Below are 12,456 nucleotides of genomic sequence, written 5' to 3'. Positions count from 1 at the left end.
TTTTGACCTTCTACCCCCAACCCCAGTTGTCTTTTGTCAAGGCTAAATATTCCCAGCTTCCTTAATCCATCTTCATAGGACTTTGTTTCTAGGCCCCTAATCATCTTCTTCTAAATCCTTCTTAAAGTGTAGTGCCCAGAACTCAACACAGTGTTCAAGTTGGGGACTGATCAAAGCGGAATAAAGTAATTATTAATTCTCTGTGTTTTGTAATATGTATTTTTGTAGATGGAGTCTAAACTAGCATTTGCCTTTTTACAATCACATCATACTGCTGAGTTATATTCAGTTTGCAATCAAATATTAATTTGAATACTGTACTTTTCACAAGTGCCATGACTATCCCATATTTTCCATCCTATACCTGTGCATTTGATTTTTTTACTGAATGAAAAATTTAGGATTTGTGTTCATTAAATTTAATTCTTTTACTTTTAGCCCATTTCTCTAACCTGTCAAGATCATTTTGAATTTTGTTTCTGCTCTCTAGTACATTCAATTTCCCGTCCAATTTTGGGCTATATGGCAAATTTTATAAGCATTCCCTCTACCTCTTCATCAAAGGCAGTAGGAAAAAAATTAAGGAGTGTTGATACTGCTCCCCAATGTGAAGGGGAACTATTGATAAGCATTTTTTGAGTATGATTTTTGAGCCAGCTACATGTCTATTGAATTATCATTCTGTCAAGCTGACATTTACCTGGTTTGCTAATCAGCATTTTTGCTGAAGTTAAGATATATTAGATTTTTTAAAATCCCACCTTTATTATTTTTATAAATTGCTCAAGGTGATGAACATACCTAATACTCCTTCCTCCTGCTCCTATTTTCCCCACAACAACAACCCTGTGAGGTGAGTTGGGCTGAGACAGAGTGACTGGCCCAAAGTCACCCAGCCGGCTTTTATGCCTAAGGCAGGACTAGAACTTACCATCTCCTGCTTTCTAGCCTGGTGCCGTAACCACTAGACGAAACTGGCTCTCACTCTTTCTACAGTAGAGTATTCCCATATCTTTTAAGGAAACTAGCCAATCAAATAAGATTAGTCTTGATTTGTTCTTGATGCTGAATCCTTTTATTTATTTATATGTTTTAATTGATTATGATCTGCTCTAGAATCTTCCCAAATACTGTGTAGATGGCAAGTTGACTCATCAGTAGCTTGCTGTATTTTTCTTTCCCCTATTTTTGAAGATAGAAACATTTGTTCTCCTTCAGTCAGTTAATGGCACTCACCATTTCTCTGGGATTTCTCAAGGATATTACATATGAATTTGGCCATACCATCAGTTAGTTTCTTTAGTACTTGATGTTGCCCAAATATCTTGAACACTGGAGTTCTGATACCTCAAGGTAGAATATTTCATTGTTATATATCTAATTAGGTTATGCTTCTTAGTATTCAGCTTAACTTTGTTTCGTAATGGACTTGATATCCTGTTAGAATACCTTCATCTTTAAATCTTTCTTGCTGTTCTCTCATATTATTATTGTGTTTTTCCTGGTAATACTTTTCACCTAGTTGAATTCATTATGCTCTCTCTATAGGGTATATTCTCCAGAGAAAATAACATTTTTTAAAAAATAATCTTTTTGTGTAGTATCAATTCAGTAGCATACAACCTAGCATTAATCCTGGAAGAATGCTGCTGAAAAGCTCTCTTAATGTTATATTGATGCATTTTATCACTGCCTTATGCGTGTAGTACTTTGAACTGTATAACTTTCTCATAAGGTTTCTTTGCTACACATTTCTTATAACTGATAATTTTATGTGGACCTAAGTCAAAATCTTGCTAAAGACAAAATACTGTAAATTATGGGATTGTATTTCTCTTGGCTATTATATATGCTACTTTATTTGAGATGGTACCTGGGCTGCATTGGTATAATGTTGCTTTATCCTAGCTGCCCTGGCTCTATATTCTTCTGAATGTCTGGGGGCTAGCAGCTCCATTACTTTCACATATTTTTGTTTATTGAAACAGAAGCAACACTATCATAATTCTGACTCACAATGGTTAATTTGCATTCTGAATGTTATTCAAATGAAATAATCATATGTTTACAAAAATATTTCTGTATTAAATATTTCTAGCACTCTAAATTCATTAAGATCTGATGTTTAAAAATACATTCTGATTATTGTACATGTTGTCTACTTATCTCTAAGGGGTTTTAATGGCTATACTGAAATGCTTTATTAAGAAAATAATACAAAATAATATTTTCTAATGTTAAATTGGAGTTAATTTTACTGGATTGACTTGCAACTATTTTAAAAAAATGACTCCACTGAATGCACCTTATTTGCATTTTAAATGCATTCCTAAAGACTCATGTTTTAGATGTATAGAAATTTCTGGTTACTTTGAAAAAAAAACAATTTTTGAAATTTTCCAGTTTGACCAATATTGAATCCATATATTATGTTACTAAATTTTTTAAAAAGTACTCTTTTAGAAATGGAAAAATTTCAGCAGAATTTAATAGTAGAAACTTTCCACCATCTGTCAGCTCCCCAGTTTCCTTTTCCATGTGGATGCAGATGTAATAGTTGTGCCTACATTATATCCTTTACTGTTGCTTCTGTTATGTTCCCCAGTGGCAGGATATAAGTATGAATAATCTCTGCTGAGGTTTGTGGAAATCTCATTCACAAGTTCTCTAGAAGAGATCCTGTTTTGTTTTTGCATACCTTCCATTTTGATTTATGAGGCTCTTGTGTATACAAGGACCCAATTTAATGGATTTCATATGTAATAGATCAAATTTGCTTTTGGATGTCACCCTCAAAATAAGGAGCAAGTCCATTATTCAGAGTCTGTCCAGATAATTGTTGGTTCTGTCCATGCATTGGTGTTTTTGCTTCTGTGTAACCCTGCAGTACTATTCACCTTCTTCCTCCTGAAGACAGAGATGAGAGAGAAGAGATCCTGAATTGTCCCTTTGTGTCTCCTTAGTTCCTGTGCTCTGCTAACTCCATGCCACTTTCCAAAAACAAAAGCCTGTTTCCTTCCATTCATTTATTTTGACTCAAGTTAGAATGAAAAAAATATCTTCTTTCTTACCTGCCTCATATATTTTTCCACCTATAGATTTAATGGACATATGGCTTCAACAGCTGTCCCTTTCTCCCAAATGTTGTGTTAAATCGCAGTGTCACTGTAGCAAGTTTCAAAGTGAGCCTGGATTCATATTAACATTAGAATTAGAAATCTGTAGCATAAGTTTTGTAATGTAGCAGTTTGCTAGATGTTTATTTAGCATGTTTACTGCAAATCTTTTGCATGAAATTGTACATAGATAAAATAGATAAAATATTGCCATGCAAATTATTCTAAAGTTTAGATATAATACCACTTCCAGCAAACTTACTTGCTTACAGTCTGAAGTGAGATCAGGAAGGGAAATTGCATTTAAAATGCTAAATTAACTCAAGAAAAGGAAGATGAAGTAGATTACTTGAAAAAGAATATATTCTCTAGTTCTAAATATGATTCAGGGTTCTTCCTTTTTTCCTTCTTCCCTCGGTAGGAATACAGCACATCTACAGTAGTTACTAATCTCAGAATATAGTATATAGTAGAGCTGTGTATGCTTTGAAAATGATAGACAAGTTTGTTGTGGACCTCACATGAGCACAACACCTCTCTATCGATCATTAAATCAGTCTGTTTTTTGCAGATTCTGTGTGAAACTTAAAATGTAGCTTCTTTAACAAGTTGACTTGGACCTTTTTTTCAGGCTGTTACAGAATTAAAAAAAAAAAAGACTGGCTGCATTAATGAATAGCAGCCTCTGTCTTAAATTGGAAAAGGTTGGCCTGTGTGAGGCCCTGCCAATAAAGCACTGCCCTGTTATGGAACCCTTAACCTGCCCTTTAGAACAGTATCTCCCCTGAGGCCTGTATGGCCTCTGTTAAGACCTGCCATAGCCATTGGGTTAAAGAGGAATTATAAACTTGCTAATTGTGATAAAATTGTGATGTAGCGGAGGTTGTTTTGCTTCCTTGCTGCAATGCTTTTATTGTTAAATCTGTTTTATTCCTTTGCTCTTTTTTTTTTAAAACCTCCGTAAGCCAACCAAGAGAGAGCCAGTTTGGTGTAGTGGTTAAGGCACCAGGCTAGAAACATTAGGCACAAAGCCAGCTGAGCAACTTTGGGCCAGTCATGCCTTCTCAGCCCTAGGAAAGAGGTAATGGCAAACTATTTCCAAAAACTTGCCAAGAAAACTGCGGGGACTTTCCAGGCAGTCGCCAAAAAGCCGACCAAAGTTGTTGGAGAATGTGGAGAATGAGTGGCCTTAGAAATTGACTGAATAAAAATTTATAAAGAAATTGACCAAATAAGCACTTCTTCCTAATCATTTTAAGCATGCATAGTTCTAGTACTTAGTTTCCCTTACTCTGCATGTGTAAAGCTCCTTTTAATATATATAAACTGCAGTCCCAGCCCCCATTCCATCTTGAGAATACATTCTTTTCAAATACTTCAGTCAATAAGGTTCTGTTGTTGTATTCCAAGTGCAGATTTGTTTTGATAAATTGATTAATTTAGGAGAAAGTAAGACAGTTCCATATCTTCCTCCCCTCCTCCAACCAATCTTTCTCATATGGTATTAAATTTTGAACATCCATTAGAGGTACATTTGGAAACACCTGAGGACTGATGAAAAAAATTTCCTGCTCTTAGATGTGTGGTGGCTACCAATTACAGTACCTTTTGGAGGACTATTAGACAAGTTCATGGCAAATAAAGCTATCGCAAGCTACGGTACTAATTCTAATGGCTGTATACTGGTTTCAGAACCAAAGGCAGCATGTTTTAAATATCAGTTGCTAGGGAGCATCATTGAAAGTGGGCAGTTGTTTTCATGTCCTGCTTGTGAGTTTTCTTGATGCATCTCATTAGCAACTGTGCAGCACAGAAGGCTGAACTGATCCTGCAGGATTGTTGTTTGGTATAATCTTTCTCTATTTCTCAGCTGTACTCACCAAGGGTTTTTGTTCACTTGACTCTATTTTGCCACTGTAAGAAGGAAAGCTGATTAAGATATGAGTTTTAAAAAATAGGATTGTGAGGGAGAGTTGTTGCAGAAAATTAAATAAAGGCACAATTGATTTATTTGAGGGAAAGAAAGAAACTGAGGCCTACCTCTTTTAATGTTGGATTCAGTGACGGGGGTGTAGGGTTCTATGGCATCTTGACAGATGCAAGTATAGTTTCAGTTGTCAGACAGGGAATCAAGCTGTTGGAGAACAATTCCATCTATGTTATTAGTATTAATCCTTCTTAATTCTTTGAGAAAGACAGTGGGAAGAGAATATACATCTTTAAAAATACTTTTTACACATTCTTGTTGGTCTATAGTTACAAGATTTTTAAGTTACAAAATACGGCCATAATTTTATGGGCCTGTGGTGAAGTATGATGAAGTTCTAAAACAATTTATATTGTTGTTGTTGTTGTTATTGTTATTATTATGCTTTTCTCTGTGGAGTTCCAGGCAGTGAAATCCTGTCAGTTGGATACCTTTTGAAAAATTAACAGCTAAACCAATTCTTAGTGAAGATATGTATGTATATCTCTCTCTCTGTGTTGTATATACATACACACACACAAACACATACACATACTTACTGTAGTTTTTGCAATACAAAAATTTCCAGTTTTTTCTAGGCACAGACACAGATGCAGCCTTTACACGTGTTTAAGCAGGTCATGCAGTTATTTCATAGGCAAACCACATCTATATTTTAAATTTCTTCACCTATACCATCTATACCTGTAGCCCATATTCTCACAGCATACATGACTTCTTTTTCTTAAATATTGGCATTTATAGCATTTGTTTCAATTGCACACTTTGACAAATCATTGTAATTCTGATAAAAATCTCTACAGTAATCCTAGTATTCCTTCAGTTTCATCTCAAATTATCAGTTTTATGATTAAATTTTACCTCATTTTTTGCAATAATCATTCTTTTATATGCATTTTGTTATCATCCATAGTTTCTTTCACTTTGTCATTCTACCAGGCATCCATTTTCATACTTCTCATTAGTGTAACTCCACCCACTTAAGTGACACTCTTCATTTAATTACTTTTATACTGTTCCAAGATGTTTTCATATCCTCATTACATCCTCTTTCCACTTGTTCTGTTGGAAGATGAACTTATCTTCCAATACTTTTCTGTGCGGATTTGCCCTTTCCGTTCCTGTAATCATTCTACTATTTCTCTTGCTTTTTGTGTGTGTTTTTCCTTTTCTTGGATTCCATTTTTTTCTCTAAGATCCACTTTGGACATTCCTAAATAATTATCTATACCACATTCAAAACTTACTACCATCCTTGTATCCTTCATTAATTCTTTCAGTCTTTCATCATGAACAATCAAATCAGTCATGGTTTTAAATTTGTTCAGTCTGTTGCCATATATATGTGCAGACTTATGCTTAGCCATATATTTAAAATAAGCATACTTTTTTCCAAGTAGATACTCACCAGACATCAACTATTCTCATTCATTTTGGAGTTTCCAAATGGCTCAGTTGTGCTTTCATTTCATCCTCTTGTCTCATTCAAACCTATTCATTTATGTCATGTAACAACATATTTTTTCCTTCTAAATTGCGTACATTCAGAACCTTGCATAATTTTTCTAAAACTCATTGTGGTTCTTTCATTATCATAATGCAACTATCACCCATCTATGGATATGTGCTTTTATATGCATCCACTACAACGTTCTTTTTCTAATACTCCATTTGGTTTTTACTTTCTTACCTTTGATGTCCAGTAGACAACAGGAAGTGAGCAGCTGCTATAGCAGTAAGAAAAGTAAAAAAGATAAAAAGGAACATTTATGTTCCTCTGCACCCAGGTTTGCTACTCTATTTCCTATCTTTGTCTCCCATATATTGACAAGAGGAAAAGAGAGAATGAGTGCTCTTTCATTTCATGTTTGCCTAGAGGGAGTGCAGAAGTGTCATGGAAATGTGGGTAAGAGTAACGTGGAATGGAGAAAGACTCAGAGAGAAAGGGAAGTTAAAGTTGCTAAATTTTTGCTGCCATTAATGGAACTGGAGCGGATAGGTAGGTTAGAGGGGTATGAATTGAGAAAACACATTTAATTAAATTAATTACAATGTATATATGGTGGTCTGTGACCATAATAAAGATTTGTTTTGATATGTATTTTATTAAAACATTAACTGGGTTACTATCCTATGTAGCATTTTGAGAAGTAGCCAGATACTTCCTTAGAACCCCAAATGTGCTTATGAGCCAATGCAATTGTCTAAAACCACTCAGTGTGCCTATTGTTTTCAAAATACAGGACTCTCTAGTTCCTGAATGTTATAGTCTTTGCTGTTTGGCTAACATCGACAGCTTGCTAACAGATCTTGCTATCTCAATATTAGCTTAATCAGTCTTCTATTGCAAGCTTTGTCATAGGGCACAAACTTGTTACTTCTTTCCCTAGCTAATGCCATAGTTCAGATGCTCTCAACTTTTAGAAAAAATGTTTAAACAATTATATTTCTTAATATAAGTCAAATTTGCTATTTTGGAACTTGGTTCTAGTACAGAGTGTAAGGTCACAAATCTCATCCTGTAAATTAAGAACTGAGATTCAGAACTGCTTTAAAATTCACTTTATGGCCATGTAATGGATGTTTGAAGGCCAGTATTATCTTTGTTGTACCAAAGTAACTTGTCATGCCTTATGGCTTCAAATTAACTTCTCTCTCTATTTTTTCAGTACAGACTTTGCAGTGAATAAACACTGACTTCCACATAGTAAAGATAATGGTTACAATATCATGTCCACTTTCTGTCTTAGTTCTTTTTGGCTTATGCTGAATATGTATTTTTCTAAGTATTTAATGATGCTAAAACACTGCTGTTAGGCTAAACAAATATTACATAACATTATTGAGCTGTGAAATAGGGGGAGAAAAAGCTTATACTGCAATTTAAACTGATAAGCTTTACTCAAGAATAGTCCATTTGAGGTATTTTCTATAAGTAAATTGAATGTTTGCCATGCTCTCTGAATCAGCTAGTTCAGTGCCATAGCTAAATACTGGGCTAATCTGGTTTATTTAACTGCAACAGATGTCAATGATGAGCTATAAAGTTATTTAAAAAGTATTTTTAAAAGTTGAACTAAACCTTAATGTTTGAACACTAGAGGTTATATACTTACATATTTCTTAAAAGTATATGATATATATCTATATTACATGTTCTATGTAATTTAAAGTTTGCAAATTAATCTTATATTTTTCTGATTTTTAATTGCAAATTACAAATTGCCTCTTGCATCAATTTTTGTTTTTTAAAAAATAAATTCATATTATATATACAATCTTGAAGAAATTTCCAGGTAGGAAATATGATTTCTATTTAATGTTACTTCTTTTGGACAAGGACTCAAAAATATCCACCCAAGTTGCCCAGTTTTGTGCTACCATCTGTACGATATGCTACCCCATTCCCTAGGTTTGGAATTTCTTATAATAGTATTTTATTTTGATTTATTTTAGTACTTTTATTCTTAATTATTTTAGACCCTATTATATTTACTGTTTCTCTGTCGTGTGTGTGTGTATAGAAGGATGTAAGACTGCTATTAGATATTTTGACCGTATCTGGCCTTAGGGCTGTGATAAACTTCATTGATTGAATTCATTTGTTGTTTTAGTTTAACTTTTAGCCTTAATCGTGAAGTTTTAGCCTTATGTTTTCTGTACTTGGGAAATGTATCTGAAGTCTATGTACTTTTTCAGAGCTAATTAATATATGTACCATTAAATCTTAAGAAATATTAACAGACAAAGAAGAAAACTTTGTGTATTATTTAGTTGTACTTTCTAGTTACTTGAGAAGCAGGCACTGATTGAAACTCATGCATTAAATTGGAAATGAACTATCTAGCAAAATTTTGTTATGTTGGCAATACAGTACTTGTGTCCTAATTTGACAGGAAGAATTAGTAAAAATGTTCATGGAAGAACAAATACAGTGCTTAAATAATGATTAATGATAATTCTATGTGTATGAGAACCTATGTTTCACTTTAGGATTTGTGTTTCACTGTGTGTGTATATGAAACTATATTTCACTGTAAGATTTAATTAAGAATATATTTGCATAGGAGTATATTTTAAAGAATTGCATCGATGAACTTTTAAAGTATGACCAACTAAGTGTGTGACCAACTAATACTTGATTTTTCCCCATATCTTTGTTCTCTCCTTAGTAAAATAAAGCAAGGTCTGTTGCCTAGCTTGGAGGATTTGCTCTTTTATACCATTGCAGAAGGACAAGAAAAAATACCAGTTCATAAGTTCATCACAGTAAGTTTTTTGTTTTGTTTCTAATAAATTATACACTAAGTTAATTGGCCAAATCTCTTTTGAAAAACAGTATATAACACAGGTTTGCTAATCAGGTAATGGGAAGGTTACTAAAACTGAGTGTTGCAGAAGTTTTTAAGTTTTAAAGAAGGCTGTACTATCATTTCACCCACATGGTCAAATTGAGGGAGTGTGGTTATATGTATTTTAAAACAAAACATTGAAAATAAAAATGTCTGTCAACTATCTATTACAGTTTATTGGAAAAGAAGACAGGTAGGAATCAGAACCAATGTTATCTGAATTAGTGTTCAGCACAAGAAATATTTGTGATGCTTTCTTTATTTTACAGGCTTTAAAATCTACAGGTTTACGCACATCTGATCCAAGACTGAAAGAATGCATGGATATGTTAAGATTGACCCTTCAGACAACATCAGATGGTGTCATGCTAGATAAAGATCTCTTTAAAAAGTAAATATTTTAATTGATTTGTTACAGCTTGTTTATAATATGGAATAATTAGGCCAGTAGAAAGTGATGTAAGTGAACAGTGATCAGAAATATTTTTCAAAATGTAATTCTCCCACATATGATTTCAGGGAAGGAGAAAGAGTGCAGAGGAGACCAAAAGTATGCATTATGTCAGTAGTGGTTATCTTTCCTTCAGTAAATTATATCATGGAATACAAATCTGTTGTCTAGATTTTAGAAGCAATTCTAGTACCTCTATAGTGAAAGGCAGTATATTATATGGTATTTTCACTCATGTAATAATAATTTTTCATATTTCACAGATGCGTCCAAAGCAATATTGTCTTACTAACGCAGGCTTTCAGGAGAAAATTTGTCATTCCTGATTTTATGTCATTTGCCTCTCATATTGATGAGTTATATGAAAATGCTAAAAAACAGTCAGGAGGAAAGGTAAGTGTTTTACTGAAAATAATTGGTGGCAATATAGGGGTGGGCAAGCTGCAGTCCATAGGCTGAATTCAGCCTCTAAGAACCTTGTTTGTGCCCTTCAAAATATCCTGAGATCATGCCACCAAAACTTTGTGGAAAAATAAAGAATTTTCTCAGTGTGATTTTCATTGATCTGTGGACTCAAGGATGGTTTTAAGTACAGGTAGTCCTTACTTACCGACTACTTGTTCAACACCTGTTCGAAGTTACAACAGCACTGAAAAAGGAGATTTACGACCGGTCCTCGAAATGGCAGCCATCGCAGCGTTCCCACAATCATGTGATTGTGATTTGGGTGCTTGGTAACCAGCACACATTTACAATGGTTCCAGTGTCCCGCAGTCACATGATTGCTATTTGCAACCTTCAGAGCTGCCTTACAATAAGCAAAGTCAATGGGGAAGCCAGCAGGAAGTTGCAAGTTGCAGTCACATGACATTGTGCTTAACCCACAGTGATTCACTTAATGATTGCAGCCAGAACTGACATTGTAAGTCAATGTGGTCACTGGTGTTTCACTTTACAACCTCATCACTTAGCGACAGAGTTTTCGGTCCCAATTGTGGTCAGTAAGTGAGGACTACCTGTACAAGTTAGGGATAGGCTTCTGTGAGATCAAACACTCCCTATTCTTACACCCTTCCAGTGCCCCAAAACAAGTAAAAAACAGGTCAAACATATTCTGTCATCGTATGTTTGAGGCTTTCTGCAGTCTGCAGGCAGGTTAGGAAGAAGTTACCCCGTCATGTGCTAGGCTAACTGCTGCATTTAAAAAAATCTAATAATTACAGTTGGAATTCCCATTTCATTATATAATCTTAAAGTTGAGGGAGAGATGATTTGCCTAAGAGAATCCCACAAAAAGGGTATGAGTGCACTTACCATTCACCTTGTGTTCCCGAACAACTGATATTAAGAAGCATAGATTGAACAGATTTTTGTTTTCCCTGATCCCTTTTCATATGCAATTGAATGAATATATATATATATGTTCCATGGTTTTTTAATTGGAAATGATAAATCTGTGCATATCTCCTATATCTGTGGACATCCAAGAAAGTTGCACAAAGGTATTACTCCCCCATTTTTTCTCTTTTTCTTTATGTGTACATTTTTTTAATTAAAAAAAATCCAGTAGAATATTGGAATGTTTGGGACAGTAAGTTAGTTTTTGTTTGGTGTTGGTTTTTTAATTCTAACCGGTAAGTGAGTAATTTTTTCCCTTCTACCTTTTTTTTTTTTTTTTTTTTGGCAGCAAGTATTCTGTCTCTAGATTTTTTTATACAGTATTTGGGTAACAGGAACAATCATAATTTTATGTAAAATGCTATCTAAAAAAAATCAGATTACCTAAAACATTTGAAATAATAGCCTACTTTTGAAAATCTTTCTTTAATAATAATTTTATTAAAGATTACAATTTACAACAATAAAAACTAATAAAATCTAAAAAAAGAAAAAAATAGAAGGTGCATAAATAGAAAAAAATAGAAAAGAAAGAAAAAATAAGAATATAGCAAAGAAAAAGAAAAGAAATATATAAAGAAGTGGCTTCCCCCTTCATCACAAGTATAAACAATTTTAGTAACTTATCACCTTCTCTTAAAATACAACAAAGGATCTTCCCATATCCCATCTCTTATCTATAAACAAATCCATAAAACCTTGTCATTTCAGTCCTAGTCAACAAAAATCCATTAAGGGTTACCAGAGATAACAACATAACTATATTAACCTTGATCAAATAAACCAACTTTATATTCTTTCCTTTTACTTCTAACAATCTTGATCTTTAGTCCCTTCAAATAATGTCCTAGAACTTGATTTCTTTTCATTTTTTCTTTGTTCCTTCTCACAAAATTCTTCAAAGCTTTAAGAAGCCTCTTTTGTAAATCCAATATAGGAAAATTATTCAGGTCACTCTCTTGGTTTGTTATTTGTATATTCCTTTTAATTATTAAAACTTCAGCTGGTTTCTTTTGTATGTCCAGTGTGACATCTTTTTCCATGTTATTCTTATAGCCTGTCATTTTTAAATCCCTTTTCAAATCAGTCTCAATCATGTCAGGTAGTATTTGTTCTTCTTCCATAGCATCTTTTAAACACAGTCTATCTATA

The 12,456-nt window shown here is 33.7% G+C and overlaps 1 protein-coding gene across 3 annotated transcripts in view; it reads left to right on the top strand.

Moving 5' to 3' along the window:
* The window catches only part of GLS (glutaminase), an 83,772-nt gene that overhangs the window by 8,537 nt on the left and 62,779 nt on the right, over positions 1–12,456 (top strand). For all 3 annotated transcript variants that reach the window (XM_007420388.4, XM_088135705.1, XM_007420389.4), the window contains exons 2-4: positions 9,276–9,372; positions 9,725–9,846; positions 10,170–10,299. In XM_007420388.4, the coding sequence (XP_007420450.2) occupies positions 9,276–9,372; positions 9,725–9,846; positions 10,170–10,299 (349 nt within the window). The remainder of the gene's footprint in view (positions 1–9,275; positions 9,373–9,724; positions 9,847–10,169; positions 10,300–12,456) is intronic.

This window comes from Python bivittatus, unplaced genomic scaffold, assembly GCF_059951505.1.
Source record: "Python bivittatus isolate LINGU-HERP-01145 unplaced genomic scaffold, Pbiv_v1 ctg000200_np1212, whole genome shotgun sequence".
NCBI lineage: Eukaryota > Metazoa > Chordata > Lepidosauria > Squamata > Pythonidae > Python > Python bivittatus.
The sequence above is the reverse complement of the archived record's forward strand: the minus strand, read 5'-3'. Positions and strand labels throughout refer to the sequence as shown.